This window comes from Rhinolophus sinicus, linkage group LG01, assembly GCF_036562045.2.
Source record: "Rhinolophus sinicus isolate RSC01 linkage group LG01, ASM3656204v1, whole genome shotgun sequence".
In the NCBI taxonomy this organism is placed as follows: Eukaryota; Metazoa; Chordata; class Mammalia; order Chiroptera; family Rhinolophidae; genus Rhinolophus; species Rhinolophus sinicus.
Window position 1 is genome coordinate 23,589,634 of NC_133751.1, and position 20,047 is coordinate 23,609,680.

The window sequence follows — 20,047 nt, forward strand, 5'->3', positions numbered from 1 at the left end:
CCAGGGGTAGAGAGTGTAAATTTCATAGATATGTTGCTTTACGCAGTGCACCCAAACTGGGTGTTTAGCAGATCTGGGCTTTCAGCCTAAATATTGTTGATATGATAGCAAGAGAAAAACATCATGTGACAGCCGTCTGTGCTTTTTCCCTCTTACGTTCCCCGTTCTGGCTTATTAAGAAACAGTGTTGCCATGGCTGACGTCCCTGAGAGGCCCAACATCGCCATATTTTTCATCTTAAATAAGCACCAAGAATGCTTTCTGCAGCTCTGACTGCTGTTTAGAACAAACAAAACACCTTGTGATGATTAAGCTTTTTCAAGTGCCCAGGCTTCAGGGATGACTTCAATACCTTTCTGCCTTAGAAACTCATCTTATAGATGTTTTATAAGAGTTCCATAACTTATAGGCATCTGTTTCTTTGTTTGTTTATTGTTAATATGGATCCTTTCCCACAAAGCTATTCAAGCTATTAGAAACATGAATTCTTGCTAAAAATTCTGAGACTTCCCTCAGTTATTCCCAGGGACAATTTTTAAGTAACTTTTGTTGAATATTCTTTCGATATTTAGAGACCAGCCTTAGAAAGCCAGTGGAAGTCTCTGGGGGTGGGAGTGGGGTGCAGAGGAGGAGACAGGCTCAGATAACCTGTATTATGATACTGTGTTTTTACTTCAGGAGATTTTTTTTTCACCCTTAGTGTCTATGCTGCTGCAGTCAGCATCCAATAGAGACGTGTTCTGGACTCATGAGCCAATTGTCTTTCTTCTCACTGCAGCCTGAAGTCTGAGAGAGAGCTGATGGCTATGCACAATTTTAGCAAATTGTCATGGGGCTGATGGGGGGCAGGGCGCGGGCGGCAGTGGAGGGGAGTGCTTTCCCCACAGGAACAGAGCCAATGTCATTGAGCACATTTTGTTCAAGTACAAAGTTGATCTGTCTGAAGGAGACAGTGGTCAGCAGTGGTGAGAGCCGTTGTCACCTCACCTTTTCTTCGTGCTCTGTCATTGTTGTTTGTGTGAAGCAGTAGCACTTTAGCACTTAATGGCTGGACGAGAGGCAGAATTTGTGAGGTTAGAAAGTAACAACCTTTGTTTACAGTTAGGGAACCGAGGTTTACAAAGGAATCCGAAGGAAAAATTAGGGAACAGAATTGATATTTGGCAAAGGCAGTGATGTTTCTAAAAGATTGGCGAGCAGTATACCGCATAATGCAATACTTTCTGCATATAACTGACAGAAAAAATTTTAGATATCTCTTACATTTTAAGAGACTGTTAAATTATTAAAACACTAATCATATGCACAGTATAGACGGTCCCATCTAGTAGAATTTGATGGAAGATTTACAATGGAAATACTGATTATGGGACTTTGAGAACATTGTATAATATAATACTTTAAAGTTCATCACAACTAATAATGTGTTAATTATTTTAGATATGTAAAAACGGGTTTGTTTTCCTATATTTGTAGGCAGATATAGGATCTAGCAGGTACAAATATATCAAATGCTTCTTATAAATACAAGGTAATGATGTTTTTATTCCCCAGCTGACTTCAACAAAATGTTTCACCCCTTTGATTTTCTTTAGTTTCTTTTATATTGCTGAATAAAATACTTGCCCCTTACAACCTACCTTCCACTCGATATTACTGTCTAACTTTGTATTTTTCATTTTATACATTTTTCTATATAAAATCACTATATATGTATGTGTATATATATATATATATATATATATATATATATATATATACACACACTATATACAGAGGGTGCCAAAAAATGTATACACATTTTAAGAAAGGAAAACTATTAAAAATGTAATACTCAATATATACTGATAACAAAAGATGAATACAAGTAACGTTTGACTTCTGCAATTACAAGAGGGGCTCAAAGTGGTGACCATCAGCATCCAGACACTTCTGATTTTGGTGAACTACTGCTTGAGCAACAATGACCAAAGTGTCCACTTGAATACATTTTTTTGGCACCCCTGGTATATACTAGATATACTACATGTGTGTGTGTATGTGTGTGTGTGTATGTGTATATAGATTATATACATATATACAATACATATTTTTGTGATATATCCAAATCACAGAGTCCAGGTCATTAGTATCCACAGATAAATCCAAGAAACCTCTTACCTCACCGAGTCGCTTGTTGAAATGGATCATGTCAAAGCAAACTTTTAACTTGTTTGATGTTCAAATTATTTTCTTGTCAGAAAAGATCAGTTGATCCTATAATACTGATCCTACTGAGGGCAAAATAAAAGAATGAAAGATAAACTGAAATTCATAAGTGAATCTAATTTTTTCCCATTATACTTTGAAAATGCTATAGTGTGGATTAGTCGTCTCCAAAATCAGTTGCTTATATTGTGAAACGTCTTTGAAGACCTCAAAGGGGTTTGAAGCATCCATTTCATTCGGACCCACCCTGGTTTTAGTGTGAGAAATGATTAGGAAAACGCACCCTTAAAGAAGATCAAGTGGTCATCAGTGGGAATGCATACCTCTAGTTTATGGTGAACTCTGCAGTTAACCCGACTTGGTGCAGTTATGTGTCCTTGGGCAAGGACCCCTCCCGCACACTTTGGAGGGGTTTTCAAAGGTGGAGAGCTTTTCCTTTGTCAATGCATTAAGAGCTGGAATAGATTTGTAAAGAACTGCTTACACAAGTCTTCCAAGAGATTGTGAAGGAAAACATTGTATGCATTTGACTTAAGTTTACCTCTTTTTTTACCCTCAGGAAAGTCCTAGAAATAAAATAGACAGTCATGCGGTACCGCACCTAATAATGGTACGATGATGAACTGGGTACGATTTGTAAAACATTTTGTGTTTCTCAATTGAAAGGCATGCGCCACAAATAGAGCACTACGTTTTATTATGTAAATGTTAGGGTGTTTAATTATTAGCCAAGATTGAAAAGCATTTGATTTTGGGTGCCATAAAACTTCAGAAATGTTTCTGCTGCAAACAGTTTAGAGGTCTGACAGTTGCTGTACCAAAAAAATAATGAAGCAATTGAAAAAATAATAGAAACATAGTAGTGATCTGGCATTTCCAATTTTATGATGCTATAAAAACACAGCCAACAAATGTTGGACTGTTTAATGATGCTGGCACCTACCAAATGTCACTGGGCTTTCACAAGGTCATGGAGACTCTGGCTTGGCTCAGGGATGCAGGCCAGACCCGTCTTCGGAGCTTAGAAGACTATGGAATGCGGGCAGAAATAGGTGCCAGTTAAACCCTTCATAGCACTTCACAGGTGGCTACACCTTTGTGGAATTCTTTGGGATAGAGAAGGCCACGGGCATAAGGAAAAAGGGAGACTGTCTCTTCTTACAGCATCTCAGCACCAGCAGCTCTAAATATAAGATTCTTGTGGGCCCTCTCTGGGGAGGCTAAGATTTCTTCAGATGACTATCAGCTAAAATCGTGTGCTGATATAACGCTTACTGTCACAGTTGTATGTATATCTGATTTGTCACAGACAAAAGCTGCTGGAGTGGGATTTTTGTAACCAGCATGTGTATGTGATTTGTTGCCTTTTTCTCTTTTTCCAACCTCCTGAGCAGCGGCTAACCCGACTCTCATGCCTTACATAATACTTATCTAGATGTGTAGAGTTTCAGTTATGCCATTTTCAAGATGATTAATGGGAGTTGTGTAATGAAAGTTCCTAAATTCTCTGGGGGAAAAGTCATAGGATCCTTATGTTTGAGTTGGAGTGCGTTGATCTTGCATCAGTATTGAGTTTATTTGGGGGCATTGTAAATGTCATGATTGGTTTTAAGGTCCAAGTATCTTCATCATCAAACTTACCCATGGGATACTGAAGAGGGCTTTTTAAATAGCTAGAAAAGTCTAACGTAAGTAGGCTTTCTAGAGATTAGATTAGATTTTGATGACAAAACATTTAATGCCTATGAAACAATCCGTTGCGTTCTTTTAACATTCTTTCAGGCCATGGTAAAAATCACAAATTTAAACGCAGTAGGTTGTGTGTGTGTATGTATATGTGTGTTTGTAGTTTTCTTGCTTTCTTTTTTTATTGGCACAAAGTAATAGTTATGCCACAGTGTATATGTGAATACGAACATTTTCTGAGATCAGGAAAGGAAAAAAAAATCTAAATTTCCCTTATATTCTGTTTTATTTGAAAACATTTTGTATCTTTGGTAAAGTAATTGAAAGAAATTGGGACTGTTTTAATGAAAACACATTCATAAATTTCTGCTGCTTTTTTCTCTCAGGGGTAGTAGAAAATTCTCCCAGATCTTGTGTTGAACTGAGTGAGGCGCAGGTATTTGATGTTATGTTGACTGAACAAATAGCGTTTACACCTTGAAAGTTAAGCTTTAAATATTGATTCATGTTGCTATATTTACTTCATGTTAAGTTTAGAAGAATAGAGATTATTTGCTGGCAAGATAAAAGGAAGACTGACTCTTTTCTTGTTCTGTGGGGATGCTAAACATTTGTTCCTGGTGTCACCTAAAAAGGTGACAGCTCGACTTTTCTACTACTGAAAAGTCCAATGAGGAAATTAGAACAGAAGTTGTGTTTGGTTTAAAGAAGATTTAAATATTAATTTAAAGATGACTTTCTTGTCCTTTGAAAAGATATAACTCTAAAATAAGGGTGCCATGATATTAAAAATAGGAAATTATTCAAGGAAAATAATCCCATTTACTTATTTGGGTTAAAAGGTCATTTTTTTTGAGAATGAAAAATGAATAGAAAAATTAATATGTCAATACTATATAGTATACCATACTATTTAAATATAGTAAATATATAGTATTGACTTGTAAACAGTATATATACTATGTTTATTTGTGATACTGTATAGCATACTATGTGTAAAACAATGAAACAAACAAACAGTAATATCAAATCAGTGAAATCTCCATGGAGACTTCCTAAGCAGGGGTCAGGTGGGGTGAATGAAATACCTGTTTTGACTACTTTAGGAATTTCTACCAAATGATAGTTCAGTGTCCCTTTAGGTTTTATTCTATAGCTTTCTAAAAGTTCTTATGTGTTTTTCCAAGTAAAAACTGAAATGTAAATTTTAGGTCATATCTTCTAGTTTTCTTAAAATTGCAACTAAAACAATCTAAGTTTGCAGTACACATACCGCTCTTAGAAATAGGTACATAATTGAGTTGAATATATATGTGTTCATATGTATAGTTACACACATACACATGTATATATTTGCAAATGACTGAAAACAACATTATTCAGTGGATCCACCAGAATTCTAGTTGGTGGTCATAAATCCTTAATTATTTTTCTGAGTTCTCTGGCTGCTTAATTTATCTTTACCAGTAACTTCTTTTTCAAAGGAAGGGGTATATTTCTAACTTTGTTATCCTGAAAAGACTTCCTATAGGGAAGTAAAGCCAAGGAAGAGTTGCTTTCCCTTAAAAAACAAAAAAAAAAAGTCAGCATCTCTAGTATTCTAGCTTCCAGAACAATGAGAAAATTAATTTCTGTTGTTTAAACCACCCAGTTTATGATATTTTGTTATGGCAGCCCAAACAGACTAATACAGCCCCCATTAAATTCTGTTAGGTATAAAGCAGTGGTTGCCTCTTCACTGAAGATGATTTTACCTCACTGTCACCCCCAGGGATATTTGGCAACATCTAGAAACAATTTGAATTGTCTTAACTGCAGGAGTGCTGCAAGCATCTAGTAGGCCAGGCTTTGCTTGCTGCCAAACATCATACAAGGCAAGGAACAGCCCATGACAAAGGCTTAATCTGTTCCAAAATGTCAATGAGAAACCTTGAACTTCTTTTTAGGACGTGTGTGTTCTTGTAAACTAACATGAGTCCTTTATGGGAACAAGTGGATTGTAAGAAAATATACGTTTAAAATCTGCAATAGTCTATTAGGTGCAGTTAATTTATTTTCGATATTTGCAAAGCCAATAAACTATAATTCCTAGAGTTAATCAAATTCTATTTACCTAAATGAAAACAAGAGTATGTATGTGTGCATGTTTGTGTATGTATAAAGTATTTTTGTTCTTAAAGTTAATCACATTTAAAACTGCCATCAATTTCCTACCACTAAATACTTGTAATTCTAAAATAAATATTATATATGTAAATTTATTCACCCGTGCATTAGAATTAATGCAAGAATTGATTAAAACGCATGGCGGAACCATAGAAACATTTTTGGAAATGCCTGAGACAATATTTCTTGACTGCCAATGTTTTTTGCTTTTTTTTTTTTTTCTTATTGGCAAAATTTTTCTGAGATATTTGTATCATCTTAGCTGGGGAAAAAAAATAAAAAAGAAGAAAAAGCAGTAATAATTTTTAGTAGGAAGATACCAAATTCCTTTGCCAGAATCTCTGGCCAATATCTGAGCAATAAATATCTCCAGAAAGTGCTTCTAAAACACTTGCATATCTGAGCTGTCCCCAAGAAAATACTGGTTTTGTTTTAACAATTGAAATAAATGGTTGCAGTTTGAACACTCTTACCAGAAAACCACTGTTTCCAGTGAAAGTTGAAAAAGACTTGTGAGTATAAGATGGTACCCCTGTAATACTTTCATTGCCCTTTTATTTCCAGAATCTACCCAAATATGACTCAGTAATCATAAACCTGTCACATAGTTCCCATTTGGCAGCCTAATAAGTTGTCTTTTTACATTTCGACCTCATAAATCACAATATTTCTTTTATTTTAGGTGGAGAAAGTATAATTAAGAATGAAACTTATTTTTCCAGTTTTAAAATGGAATTTTAATTTTTTTGTTTTATTAAGTTTGGCCAACTTCTAAGTAAGATGTTTTATTTTTGATTGTTAACTAGTTCTTAAATAAATGTTAAAAATAGTTAAGAAATAGTTCTTTTCATATCTCTAAATTGGCGTTGCTAGTTTCACTCAGTTTTATGTTTATTCTACAATTTGTATCTCACTTTATAGATCACATACACATAATTTTTAGATATGTACTATGTATACTCGTATGCTCATCCATAATTATTTAAAAGTGTACTTTATCAAAGTACACAAAGAATTAACAAGGCACTTATTTTGAAGCTCAAACAATTAATCTAAACATATTTCTTCCTTTGTTATAATCACAAGCTTTGCATCAATTTCAAAGGGTAATGAAAAAATCCTTAAATTCACCATTGGACCGTTTGTAATTTCAGATGTGCGGGACTTGATAAATTGATCCCTCGAATGACCATTATTGGTCATATACAGGCTTTTAAGACTACAAGGAGAAATTTTTGACTTTTTTCGACAGGTTACTTTTAATTTATAAATGTAGAAAATTATTACAGAAAAATGGACTCCGTCTTGAACAATAATATTAAACTTCCTCCATGCCCTTAAAATACACAATATATGCATACAATGATGTCTTTGAACTCTGTGTTGAGTTAACCTATGAAAAGCCGCCTTGGATAGAGTCTAATGTATTTATGGTATAGGCTCTGTCGAGTGGCCTGCTAGTCAGCTGGACAGCTCACTGAAAATAAGATTCAGTGCAGTCAACGAAAGCAAACTGCAGAAACCTAACATTGCAAGTAATGTATTAGAGTGGCATTAGTCCTTAGTACCTAGATGTGGCAAGTACAGGATGATGGTTAAGGGCCACGCTTATATTACTGATTATTGATATGCATTGTTTCTGTGTTTTGCTGTTTGTATTATTTTTAGCACTTTTCACAGATATGATGCTCAATTAAGCAACAGCTGCTTGTTGTTAGCTTGAGAACTTAAGGAAAGAGAGAAAAACATCATTTATTGATAGCCTATTATACCAGGAGTCACGTATGAGGTTGGCCCACTGTCTTGCTCAATCTTCAAACATCACCAATGAGATCAGTGGTATTGTGACAATTCCACAGAAAAGGTTTGGCCACTCAGAGAATTTAACTAACTTCTACAGGGTCACTCAGCAAGTAAGTTAACAAAGCTGCTATTTGAATCAAGCTGTGTTTGATAAAATCTACAATTATATGGCATTAGCAGGAACTACAGGTAGGAATCAAAACTAAATAAAAACTTCTTTATATTTATATTTTTGCACTGATCCTAGCAGCGCATTTTAATGTATTTAAGGTGAAATTTCTGGATGATTTAGAGGAGTAGCTCCTGTACAAACATCTGCATGTGTGACCACTAGATACTGATTGAATTTATACTTTTAGATTTTTAGAATGGATTATCACTATATAGATTTTTGGGTTGCCAGTCTCTACACAGATCTTTCCTCCCTAGTAAAACTTGCCACCCTGTTACCTTTTCTCCTTTTTATCATGCTAAGCTTTAGCCTGTGTTCAAATTACTGGTCTCTGAATAAACACACTGTTAGGTTAGCATAACTCAGAATCAAAAGTTTGGTATTAGATTTAGTTTTGATTTTCTGTTATCTTTATTGTCTCCAGAATAGAGGTAGAGTAGAATTCATCTTTAATCATTCAGTAAGAAGTGTTCACTCATTCATTCTGCAAATGCTTATTGAAGTATGGTGCTGGGAGCTCAGAGACAGAGGAACCTGGAGAGGGGGCAGTGTCATATTTACCTTAGCTCGCAACGGAAGGTATGCTGCTTGTGGTTTTCTCTGGGGCTTTAGGCAGTCCTCTAGAAGAGGATGTTTAGTCTAACTTATTCTTGACCTTTTATTTGTCAAACCACAATTATTCGGCAACACAGTCAGCATTAAATAAGTTTTGAACTTCCTACAATGCTGTTTGTCTAATATCAGTTACAGAGACTATTATTTTTTCCACACGTGTCAATGAAAAATTCACGTGGCTTTACAGAATTGTATTCTGCTATATCAGAATAACCTGGGCCCCCAAAACCGTTGCCATAGATTCTCTGTGGAAGAGGCTTTTTATTGTAGGCTGCATACTTTTTCAAACACATCCGCAGTTGATTCTTAGAAGCATAGCTCTTTGAATGTGAGGCTCCAGTGCAATCCAATCAAGCGGGCATCGAAGGGTTGCATATGTAGGAAATGTAGTAGAATGGCATTGTTCCTGAGTAGATGTAGCAAATACAAAATGACAACCAAAGATCTGAGCTGTTAAAAGTTTTGAGATGCGCTGACACAGGCTGAATGGTGGGCGCATAGGATTTCTCTCCTTCATTATTTCATTCTGGACTGTGTTCGTAGGTAGGTCGGAAAGGGGCTTTGTGTTAACAGAGGCACGAGAATGAAGTCCTGAGGGAGACAGATTTTTTTGTTGGCAAGGCCTGGTTCAAGGCCCAGGGCTACCTCTGTGCTATTTATGGAACTACAGAAACTGAGCTGAGAACTGACAGTAACTGGATCCTCAGGGTGGATATAACTCTGCTTAGCTGCACTTAAATTAGTCCAATCTTAGTAAGAAATACGATGTGAAGATATTAAGCAGCAGATTTTCTCTTGGAGCCAAGTTGTTCTTTGTATGGAAAAAGGAGGTTTTTCTTTAGGTTATGTCAAGTGAATGTCCCTGATATCAGAGACAATCAGCTCATGGGTCATCCGTGAGCTTATTTATGTTGGCCAGTTGTTCTGTGTGGTTTATCTTATGACACTATATGTTGTTTTTTGTAAGAGTTGTTTCACTTCCAGATGCTTGTAAGCATGGTGATTTCGTATGGAATAAGTTGTAGATACGTAAATCTTTATTTGTGAGCATATCAATAGCCGTAACTAACAGATAGTATAAAAACTACCTTCATTCCAATATTTTGTTTTTCTTTTGTTGGATATACATTTTTTTTGGGGGAAGGGGTTGGGTAATAGCAGCAGCTCCTGACTTGATCTCACTCAGAGAATGTCATGCAGTGCCAAGGACATGACATATAAATTATCTTCTTTAATCTTTATAATAAATCTATGGTATAGGTTATGTAGCAATTTAAAAACAGATAAAAAGCCTGAGGCTTACAGAGGTTAGTGTTTAGATGCAATTCATGCAGTTGATGAGTGAGCGAGCGAGGCCTCTATTCCAGGTTTTGAGCCCTGTAAGATCCTTGTGAGCAACTACTGTCCTCTATTGTCTCTTGATTTAAAGTATTATTAGTAATGCTTTATTACCTAACGCTTGTTAAAGTAACAGGTAGTATCTTAGAATATTAGCCCTGTGTAGAAACTTGCTCCTGAAAACCTTAACCAAAACAAGGTAGAAGTTGATCATACAATTCAGAACCGTGCCAGCTTTTAGCACAAACATAAGCATCAGTTTTCTGTGTCAGTGTACAGTATAACATCAAATCATGGCAAATAGATTTTTCTTAGGAAAAAATCAAAGAAAGCACGAGGTGGTTGATGCCGTCAAGTAAATCTTTTACCCTCCAAACAGTTTTAATTAGATTTATTGGGGAAAGAAGTTATGAAGGCAGTAATTGAGAAGATCTGTTACTATCAATATGACTTGACAATATATTGAAGTAACATGGGTACAATCCCTCAACACAATATTGCATATTCCAGACTTTAATATATACAGAGGGTGCCCAAAAAATGTATACACATTTTAAAAAAGGAAAAACTGTATTAAAATTGTAATATTCGATATATACCAATAACAAAAGATGAATACAAGTCACGTTTGACTTCTGCAATGACAAGAGGTGCTCACAGTGGTTACCATCAGCGTAATTTTAATGCAGTTTTTTCCCTTCTTAAAATGTGTATACATTTTTTTTTGGCACCCTCTGTAGTTTTGAACAGAATCATCCTAAAAGAATGATTTTTATTTTATTGTCATTTATTTTATTTCTCCATTTTACATTGTAAATTATTTATGGGTACATATGTCTATTTCTTACTGTTTTATAGTACTTGGGCAATGGAGAGTACATGTATCTTTGAAAGGTTAAAAGTTACGTTTTTCACCACTGCTTTCTTATACTTAGTAATCTCTATACAGTGAGAACATGTGGGAATTTTCTTCTTTTCATCTGTAAATTTCTTAATACTTGGGCTTTGAAAGCTTAATAGTAATTTTAATTTTGTTTGTTATGAGACACTTGTTAAAGGTGTTTGAAGATACAGTGTGCCTTGAGTTCTCTAATCCACTTCCTTAGAACTCAGTACAAGTAAAAATAGATGGTAAAATTTCATGATCCTTTTGGGTTCATTCCAGTTAACCAGAAGATGCTACAGAAAAATAATATTCTTTATTTAGTAGTCTGTGTTTTAATATTACCCTGGCAGTTTGTAGATTTTTAAACTTGGATATTGTTATAATAGTGCTAATATTAGAATCAAGTAAATTCTTTACGCTTTAACACCTTTTCACCTATTGTAATACCTTAATTTTTCAATGCATGTGGGTGAATTCATTACCTATTCTAAATGTATTATAAAACCATATGGACGAGACACACTGTGAAAAACCCATGGTAGATTCAAGTGGTAGTTTTGCATTATCGTTATTATTTTTATTAATAAAATTTGCTGATTTTATTCTTTTTTAAGATGATGTTTTCTGCTTTTGTTTTTAAGGGTCGTTGCTCCAGGGAGAACTGCAAATATCTTCATCCGCCCCCACACTTAAAAACACAGTTGGAGATAAATGGGCGCAATAACTTGATTCAGCAGAAGAACATGGCCATGTTGGCCCAGCAAATGCAACTAGCCAATGCCATGATGCCCGGTGCCCCATTACAACCCGTGGTAAGCATGTTTTCAGTCCTCGTCCTTTAAGATTGTAACTCCAAGGGCTCAATGTCAGTGTTAAAGTCGTGATTGCACTAGATCCAGTGAACATAGGTAACAGTACCAGTTGCCTAGCACTTTGTACCAAAATTGTCAGTCAAACCCTGAAACAGTTTTCACACTGTAAAGTTACTCATCTTCTGGGTAAATCATGTGAAAATGTACGTTATAGCATGTTTTCCCCTAAAATTTTCTGCAAATCAAATCCTATGACTTTCAAGTGTTAATTTTTTTTTAATGGTCATCAAACTCATCAATATAGTCCATGTGTGTTTTCAGGCTACTTTAATGGTAATAGTAATCATAAAAATTGGCACATGTCAGCTTTAGTTTTGAGAAAATTATTTCTATTCCTCCATCCTTGAAGAGCATCTCTATAGTTCTCTTTCTTGGAAAGGAGCCTTTGTTATTCTTTTAAACATAAATTGAAATTATTTCGTGGTTACAAATGCTAGGAGAATTTTGACAGTGGTGAATCAATACCATAGACTCGGAAGCTTCATCGAAAGAGAAGTAATCAGAGAGGCAGAAACTCCAAGGGATGCTAAGAAAAGAGCTAAATTTTATAAACTGTAGATGGTCGTGGAGATTTAATGTTTACTGAGTAGTGTATGTGGATAACTTTTGAGTCTGAACATATTTATTCATTTATTTATGTATGTATGTATTTATTTGGATTGGGGGGCGGGTATGTGATAAATGACTTTAAATAATCTTTACTCACATTTATTCATAAAAATGTAAGAGATTAATGTCATAATTTTAAGTTGTAAAAGGTGTCGATATTAATTGTGATATGGTAATTTTGTCCTTAAATGCATGTTGAAATATGCAATAAGAATATATCGGTCAGTAATTTATGTCACTAACTTTTATGCAATATTGTGGTATCGTGGAAATGTAAAGACCCACATTTTTCTGATATGCTAACTATAGCATGTGTTCTAACTAATTTTTTTCCTAATACATTTTAACACCTGAACTCAATGTAATTATTATTCTCTCTTAGAACTTAATGCACCAATCATTCCAAAAAAGAGGGGGGGATTGCATTTCGAGGTGGGAGGGATCTCCATATCACATCGGCAGTGATACCAATTATCAATACTATACAGTTGAGGTGAGAGAATATTGTAATTCTGTGTTTGTTTTAACCTGATATATATATATATATATTTTTTTTCTTTTTCCATTATGGGGGCTCAGTTTAAAATATGATATCTTAAATTTATCTTTGTGGTATCTGCTAATTTCACATGTCTATATTGGGATAGCATAAAGACTTTCATTTGGTTTAAAAAAAGTTAAGTCATAATCCTCCTCTCTAGCATAAAAAATATGGGACAAGAATTCTTTTTTGACACTTGGCCCTCACATACAGTTTCAAAGATCCGATAAAGCCTTGGGGTGGCTACTACTTTAGTTGATAGAAGGTCTCTCCTTGATGTGAGATCCTTTGTTCCACTTAAACATTTAAAGCACGTTCTGCCCTCTCAGTAACCAGGAGCACCTCTGAAATCAGCACGTGTCATTCCCAGACTGCAGAGCGCAGTACTGGTCTTGGCAGAGAGTTCCTCTGAATTGGTCCTTGAGTTTTACTTTCAAGGCCATTTCCAGGGTCATCACATGCATAATTCTGGGACAAACTATAAACAACATTTATGTTCATGGCTTTGAAAAACTAGTAACAAATATGTGTTGTTTATGAAATGACTAAATCACAGATTTTTGAAACCGTTAGAAAAATCACCATATTTTCTGGGTCTTGTTGGAAAATTCTCAGCTTAGTCAAAGCATTAATTTTCATCAGCACATTCAGGCTCTATGTTAATTTTCCTTGATATGACTAGATTTGAATGTGGAATTACCCTTCTGTTAGAGACATCATGAGATCATCATCTAAAAATATGCTCTGTGCAGAGTGACGTTTTTGTAATAAGTATAGAAGTCATTTTTATTATTCAGTTTTAAAGCATTTGTGGTTTTAATGGGGTAGAGGCTTTAATATGGGAATTTTGCCTTCAAAACCCCACCAGAGACTTTTTGATCCCTTTTGTAGTCAGCCCTGTTTTGAGGAGGATAATGATACGGAGATTCAGAAATAAAAGAGATGGTCATAACCAGCTGCCTACTGGAACTTTAATGCTGGGCTTACAAATAGGGACTATAACAGGGCTAGAAGCAGCCAGGTGACTAATATGGAAAAGGCTTGTCACTCAAAAAGAGTGGCCACTGGTACAGATGATAGTGTTTAAGACATGGCGTGAACTTGGATACAAACCAGGTAGTGAGGACATCAAAGGAGATAGCAGTGTGAGCAGATCCAAAATACCAGGAGTATCAGCAGTTTCCAAACAGTGATAGGGCTTGTAGCCACACAGGTGAAGCATCTTAGTTCTCTAAGGGCAACCAGTTTGGCCCCCAAACAATAGCTGGGGAACATGAAGGGGTCAAGGGGCTAGCAAGGTCTGATCAGATTCGGAAGCATTTAATATTGTGTCTGGCATGTAGCAGAAATCAAAATTGCTTGATAAGTGAAAGAATGAATGAAGGAAGGAGTTTCCAAAACATGAGAATAACAGGCAGTGGTTTATGGTAGTTACATTCCCCAGTATCCAAAGGAACCAGGAACTGGAGCACAAGACCAAGTATAGAGACTGCAGCATAGAATGGGCACTGAGGTGGATGTGTTTTAGCAGACTTTGATCTAAGGCAGGCAGGGGCTTCGTGAGGGTGCTGTTGGGACCAGGAAACATCTATTATGCCACTCAGTTTGGGTTCTCATTTCCTTATAGATTTTAAGAGTCCTATAAATTTAAGATTTTTGGAACAAGACATGAGGCTGACTTGGGGAATGCTGGGATTTATAGGAGCGTTTCCTGTTTTTATGGACTTTATTAGGTTGTAATGAAATGCACCAAGCCAAGAATCAGAAAGAGGACTTAATATTTTGGGGACAAATACAATACTCTAGGGGTATTTATTGAACTCAGTACTTTTTGTATCATAAATCCTTGTAGCCATCCTATAAAGTAGGTAATGTTATCCCAAATTTAAAGACGAAGACTCAGAGGTTCAGAGAGGTTAATTAATATGACTGGCCCTGCTACTGACTAGCTATATAACTTGAAGATAAATGAAGACCTGTAATATTTAATTATCCAAATCTGAAAAAATAAACCTTTTGTGCTTTTTCCCTAAGTGCAATTAAAAAAGAATTATCTTTACTTTGCCATGTGCTATTTGATGCAATGGTCATCTAGCGATAATTTATCAAACAACCTAACCAACAGTAGATTACACCTTGTGGCTCATGACTTGGAGGCATCTGGTATGTTTCTTTGGTCCATCCTGAAAGTTGTTTTTCAGAAATACTGTTGATTTCAGGCGGTTGTCATTGCCCTCGAGAAGCTCCGCATAACCAGTGTTTGTGCAGAGCTGCATGTGAGCTCTGGATTTCCAATAGAAGTGGCCTCGCTTGCCTCTCCCTGTGCTCCCAAAGGTTAGCCTCAGCCATCCATAATTTCTGATGGCAGCTGCCTTTAAGATAAACACACCTAGCTGCCTTGAGGTCTATAACTCATGTTGAATTTCCTGTGTGTTTCATGCATTTAAAGTAGCCTAGGGATAGAGAAATTCCAAGTTATTGGATTTAGCTAAAGTTTTGGGAGCTGCTTTGCTGCGCCTGTCACTTGTCTTCCTTTGCTGCTGCCTCCTGTTCCAAGTATTTGTTGGCAGTTGGATGCTGAAAGCTTTGAAGTCACCATTTGTCACCCTTCCAGGAACACCTAGAATTCTTAAATTGTTTTTTAGTGCTTTACTTTCCAGTTTATCCAACTAGTGGTTGAGATAAGGCCATTTCATCCCAAAGTGTTTCTGGTAAAATATTTCCAAGTCAGTCACCCTGAATCGTATTTCATACATTTCATCCATCCTGCCCTTCTTCTTGCCTGTTTCAGTCAGGGAGCCTGCACTTCCTCAAGCAGCTTGAGAATGGGCCTTGAATCTTAGGGACTGTCTCATTTGTTGATACTTTTCTGTTTGGAGGGCTAGGAGTGAGTCTATCGTTTTTCCTTTTTCTTTATTTTTTAAGATTTTTATTAAAATATAGCTAACATGCAATATAATATTAATTTCAAGTGTACAGCACAGTTATGCAACATATATGTACCTAAAGAGGTGATCACCATAATAGGTCCAGCAACCATCTGACACTGTACCACACTATCACAATATTATTGCCTGTATTCCCTATACTGTGTAATACATTACATCCCCATGAATTATTTGTTTACTATGTCTTCTTTATTTAAATGTTTATTATTTCAGGAAAACTGTATCCAAGGATAAATTAAGAATAAAGCAAATGTTCATTCAATTTGCCTAGTCAGCAAATCAGTCTAGAAACAGAGTTGAAAACAGTATTTCTTTCATTGTAGTCATATGCTACCTTTCTAGAAAAAAATACATTGAAATGTGAATTTGTTGACAACTCCCATTAGCTTTGAACTCTATGTTTATATTCAATAATTGTTTACAGAGACTGTAGCTCAAGTATGGGGTTGTGCCTTCCAGAAATCTGGTTTCATACATCTTGATTGTGCTGTTATTTAAAACAAAAAGCTTTATTTTTCACTATTTGCAAGTTTGACCTTCACAGACAGACAGACACACATACACACACACACACACACACACACACACACACACAGAAAATCTAGACAAATCGGACTTTAAGTTTATGTTCTGTAAATCCCAGCAGATACCAATTATATATTATTTATTGTATGTACTCCCTTTATTTTATTAAAAATTGCCAACATTGTTTGCAAAATAAACACTGTTTCACATAGGGTTTTAAAATAAATTAGGGCCCCTATGATATTTGCAACATTACAGCATGGTAACATGGTAACTCAGAAATTTCAGTATCAAAAATTGCAAAACAAAAATAAAAGAAATTAAAGTTTTTAAATAAGCCTACTAGAGAAATTAATAATTAAATTTTGAGATAAAGAGAGGAAATAACATTAAATTTCTTTTTAAATGTTCAACTATATTTCTAGAAAACATTTAATGCATTTGCTAGTTTCTGTGGCAGAGAAAAACAGTGAGCAAGCAAATCCATTAATCTATTTGTTAAGCACATGTTTGTAGAGGACCTGTATAGATGCCAATTATAGGATATATGCAAAATTAATAAACGAGATCACAAGACTGCCCTGCAGTCTAGTTCCAGTAGAAGAGATGATCAAGAAAACACACGTAATGGTCAACGTAGAATTTGCGTGATGAGGAGATCTAGGAGAACAGAGGGCCTGTTTATAGTGGGGATGTGTGGGTGGATTGGGGGAAACTTCAGCCGAAGAGTCCTGATTCTTAAAGCATGATTAGGCTTTCAGTGGATGAACTGGGCAGCAGCAGCCTTCAATGTGGAGGGAAACCGTGTTCGAAAGAGAGTTATAAGAGAACATGTCTTCTTAGAGACCTCATGTAGAATCAGAAAACTGAACCTATTCCTGTTTTAAAATAGTAGAAGGCCATGTATGGTGTGAACTTGGAATCAACCAGGAACTTTCATAAGATACTTCTTGCCTACTTTCCCCAGAGATTTTGGTGAGAGGGGAGTGGCAAGGCATTCGGGGTTTAAAGTTCTCTAATGGACAGCCAGCACTGAGAACCACTGGTTTCAGAACCACCTGGAATCAGACACAGCTATGTCTACATCCTAGGTCTTCCATGCTTTGTGACTATGGACACATAATCTCTCTGAGCCCTTTTCCTTAGCTGCAGAATGGGACTTATAATACGCACCTGCCAAGGCTGTGATTCATTTACAATTCATTCATTCATTCCCTCACTCAAGCATTTATTCACTGTATACTGGGGGTGCCAAAACAATGTATACACACGACTTGTATTCATCTTTTGTTATATCAGTATATATTGAGTATTCTAATTTTAATACAGTTTTTTTTCCCTTTCTTAAATATGTATACATTTTTGGGGGGGCACCCTCTGTATTTATTGAGTACCCACCATATGCCAGGCATCATTCTGAGTGCTGGAGATTTAGCAGTATACTGAACAGATATTCTGCCACCCCTCTTAAAACAAAAGCAGTGGAGTTTTTGCTTGTGATGGCCCCCTGGAGTTTATACTCTACTGTTACAAGGATTAAATGTAGTAACGTAGGTAAAGCACTTAGCACAATGCTTGGCACACAATAAATAGAAGGAATTATGCTAATAATCATGGTTGCACACATTTAACTAGTATCGTAATATGAAATTGAATAACATTTTCATTTATAATAAGCCTCATTACCTTAATGGAATCAAAATGTCTTATTTAAAAACAAACAAATGATGGGCTCATAAAAGCACCAGCATTAGTTAGCTTGCAATTTGTTTTTCTCTGCTGAGGATGTTCACTGGCAAAAGACAATAAGAAGCTCACCTTCCTTTTGCCTTCCGGGAACCAAGAGGTCTGTAAATCATTATTACAAGGAAGCAGTCAGTATCAAATGTACCGATTATGTAGTTATACATTACCCTGTCGATACTTCAGACTAAATAGGGTACCACTTGCTAATACCATTCATAGCCGTCCTTGCGATTCTGCTGAATCCTCTGCAGGATGGCCTTTGGAATGGAGTATCAGCAGTGCACCAGTTCAAGTGCTTACTAATCCGATTAGGGCACTCTGATGGGGCCAGCAGGGACCTGCCTCCCACAAGGTGCTCTTCAAAAAAGCGTTGTAACTAAGTCACAGAAACTCAAAAGAAATGAAAGAATGTTGTACTTTTTCTTTTGGCAGCTTTTGGAATCAAGTTTCAAAGCATAGAGCTATTATTATTGATTGCCTGCCTGTTTAGCAAATAGCTCTACTTATCTGGAGAAGGAACAATTTGAGATAATGCTTGTTGAATAGTTGATGTTTCAGATTTTTAAAAGCTGCTACAGAATGTACAGTGGGACAATGCCCTAAAATTCTTCAAATTTGAATATTCTCAGCTAAATTGATTGGCTCCGACAATCGATTCACAGGACAACTCTATAGAAACAATCCAGTGGGGAAATTGTTGCCAGTTAGTAAAATCCATATTTTTATCTAATGGGAGTATTATTTTTTATGTAATATGCAATTGCTGTTTCAGATGCATTATAGATTATGCATGTGTTTTACTCAATGAGATTTAACAAAACCGAATTTTATTGACCACTGATCTAATTTTTCTTAAAATACAAACACTTTTCTTGCCTCCAAATAAGCTGGTAAATTTGACCTGTGCTTCTTAATGATTATAGTAGATTGTGTACAGTGATACAAACATCTCAATAACTTTCTGAAGTATACATTAGAAATGCACTATCTGGAAATACTTGTTAATTTATAGCAATAGAATACAAACAGGAATGACATTACCTGGCTTCTCTGTATTCTAAACTAGTATTTTAGTCTTCTATGCTAAATTTTCTATAATTCTGACATATCTAATAAAAAAATAGATGGCTGGTCTGGCTGAAATTTCACATACTGGATCTGAGACAATATAACAGTATCAGTGTTACCTGAATATTTCTGAGTAGAAATCCAAGTTCCGCATACATTCACTGTGCAGGTCAGTCACCCCTGTTGTGCTGCAGCCTTGGCAGCCAGGAGGCAGTGGAGCAGCATAAAATCAGCTACTATTCAAGTAACTGGTGGGCAGAGATTGCCCTGGGCCCCAGTTTCTGTCAGGTTATGAGTTGTTAATATCTGGAAAGCTTGGATAGGTTCCTGTTGTCAGAAGGTCTGCTTTGTCCAGGGAGGGTCCTGGGGCTGGGAAGTATTCCTTCAGGCCACATCATCAGGCAAGAGCCATCAACCTGGCTGGCCAACTAACCATGGCATTTACTTAAAACAATACTCGGGAGGCATAATTATTTTAACTTGAAAGTATCAGTGGCATCTATCTATGATATATTGTTTCTTCTCCCAAGTGCATCAAATTATGTATTAAATATTCTACTTTCCACAGTCTTCTTAGTAAGACTGTGTATGCTAGCTGCAAAGATTTTGTCCTAAAATGATTTGTGAGGTCAAGAGAAGAGTGCATCCCTAGGACAGAGATTTTTAACCTTAGCTCTATGGACATTTGGGGCTGGATCAATCTTTGTTGAGAGGGGATGTCCCGTGTGTTGTAGGACGCTTACCAGAATCCTTGGGCTCTTACCCATTAGATGCTGCAGTACTTTCCAGCTGTGACAACCAAAAATGTCTTTACACATTACCAAATGTCCCTTGTGAGGCAAAATCACAGTTGAGAACCACTGC

At 36.0% G+C, this 20,047-nt stretch overlaps 1 protein-coding gene across 28 annotated transcripts in view; it reads left to right on the plus strand.

The window, feature by feature from the left end:
• MBNL1 (muscleblind like splicing regulator 1) overlaps positions 1-20,047 on the plus strand; it is a 194,751-nt gene that overhangs the window by 142,346 nt on the left and 32,358 nt on the right. For 21 of the 28 annotated variants that reach the window (XR_012494390.1, XR_012494394.1, XM_019731998.2 and 18 more), the window contains 2 exons: positions 11,516-11,686; positions 12,738-12,848. Coding sequence is in view for 26 of the 28 variants with exons in the window: in XM_019731998.2 (XP_019587557.1) it covers positions 11,516-11,686; positions 12,738-12,848 (282 nt within the window). In the remaining 2 variants the exon portion in view is untranslated. The remainder of the gene's footprint in view (positions 1-11,515; positions 11,687-12,737; positions 12,849-20,047) is intronic. The other 7 variants (XM_074326722.1, XM_074326733.1, XM_074326720.1 and 4 more) reach the window with 1 other exon arrangement.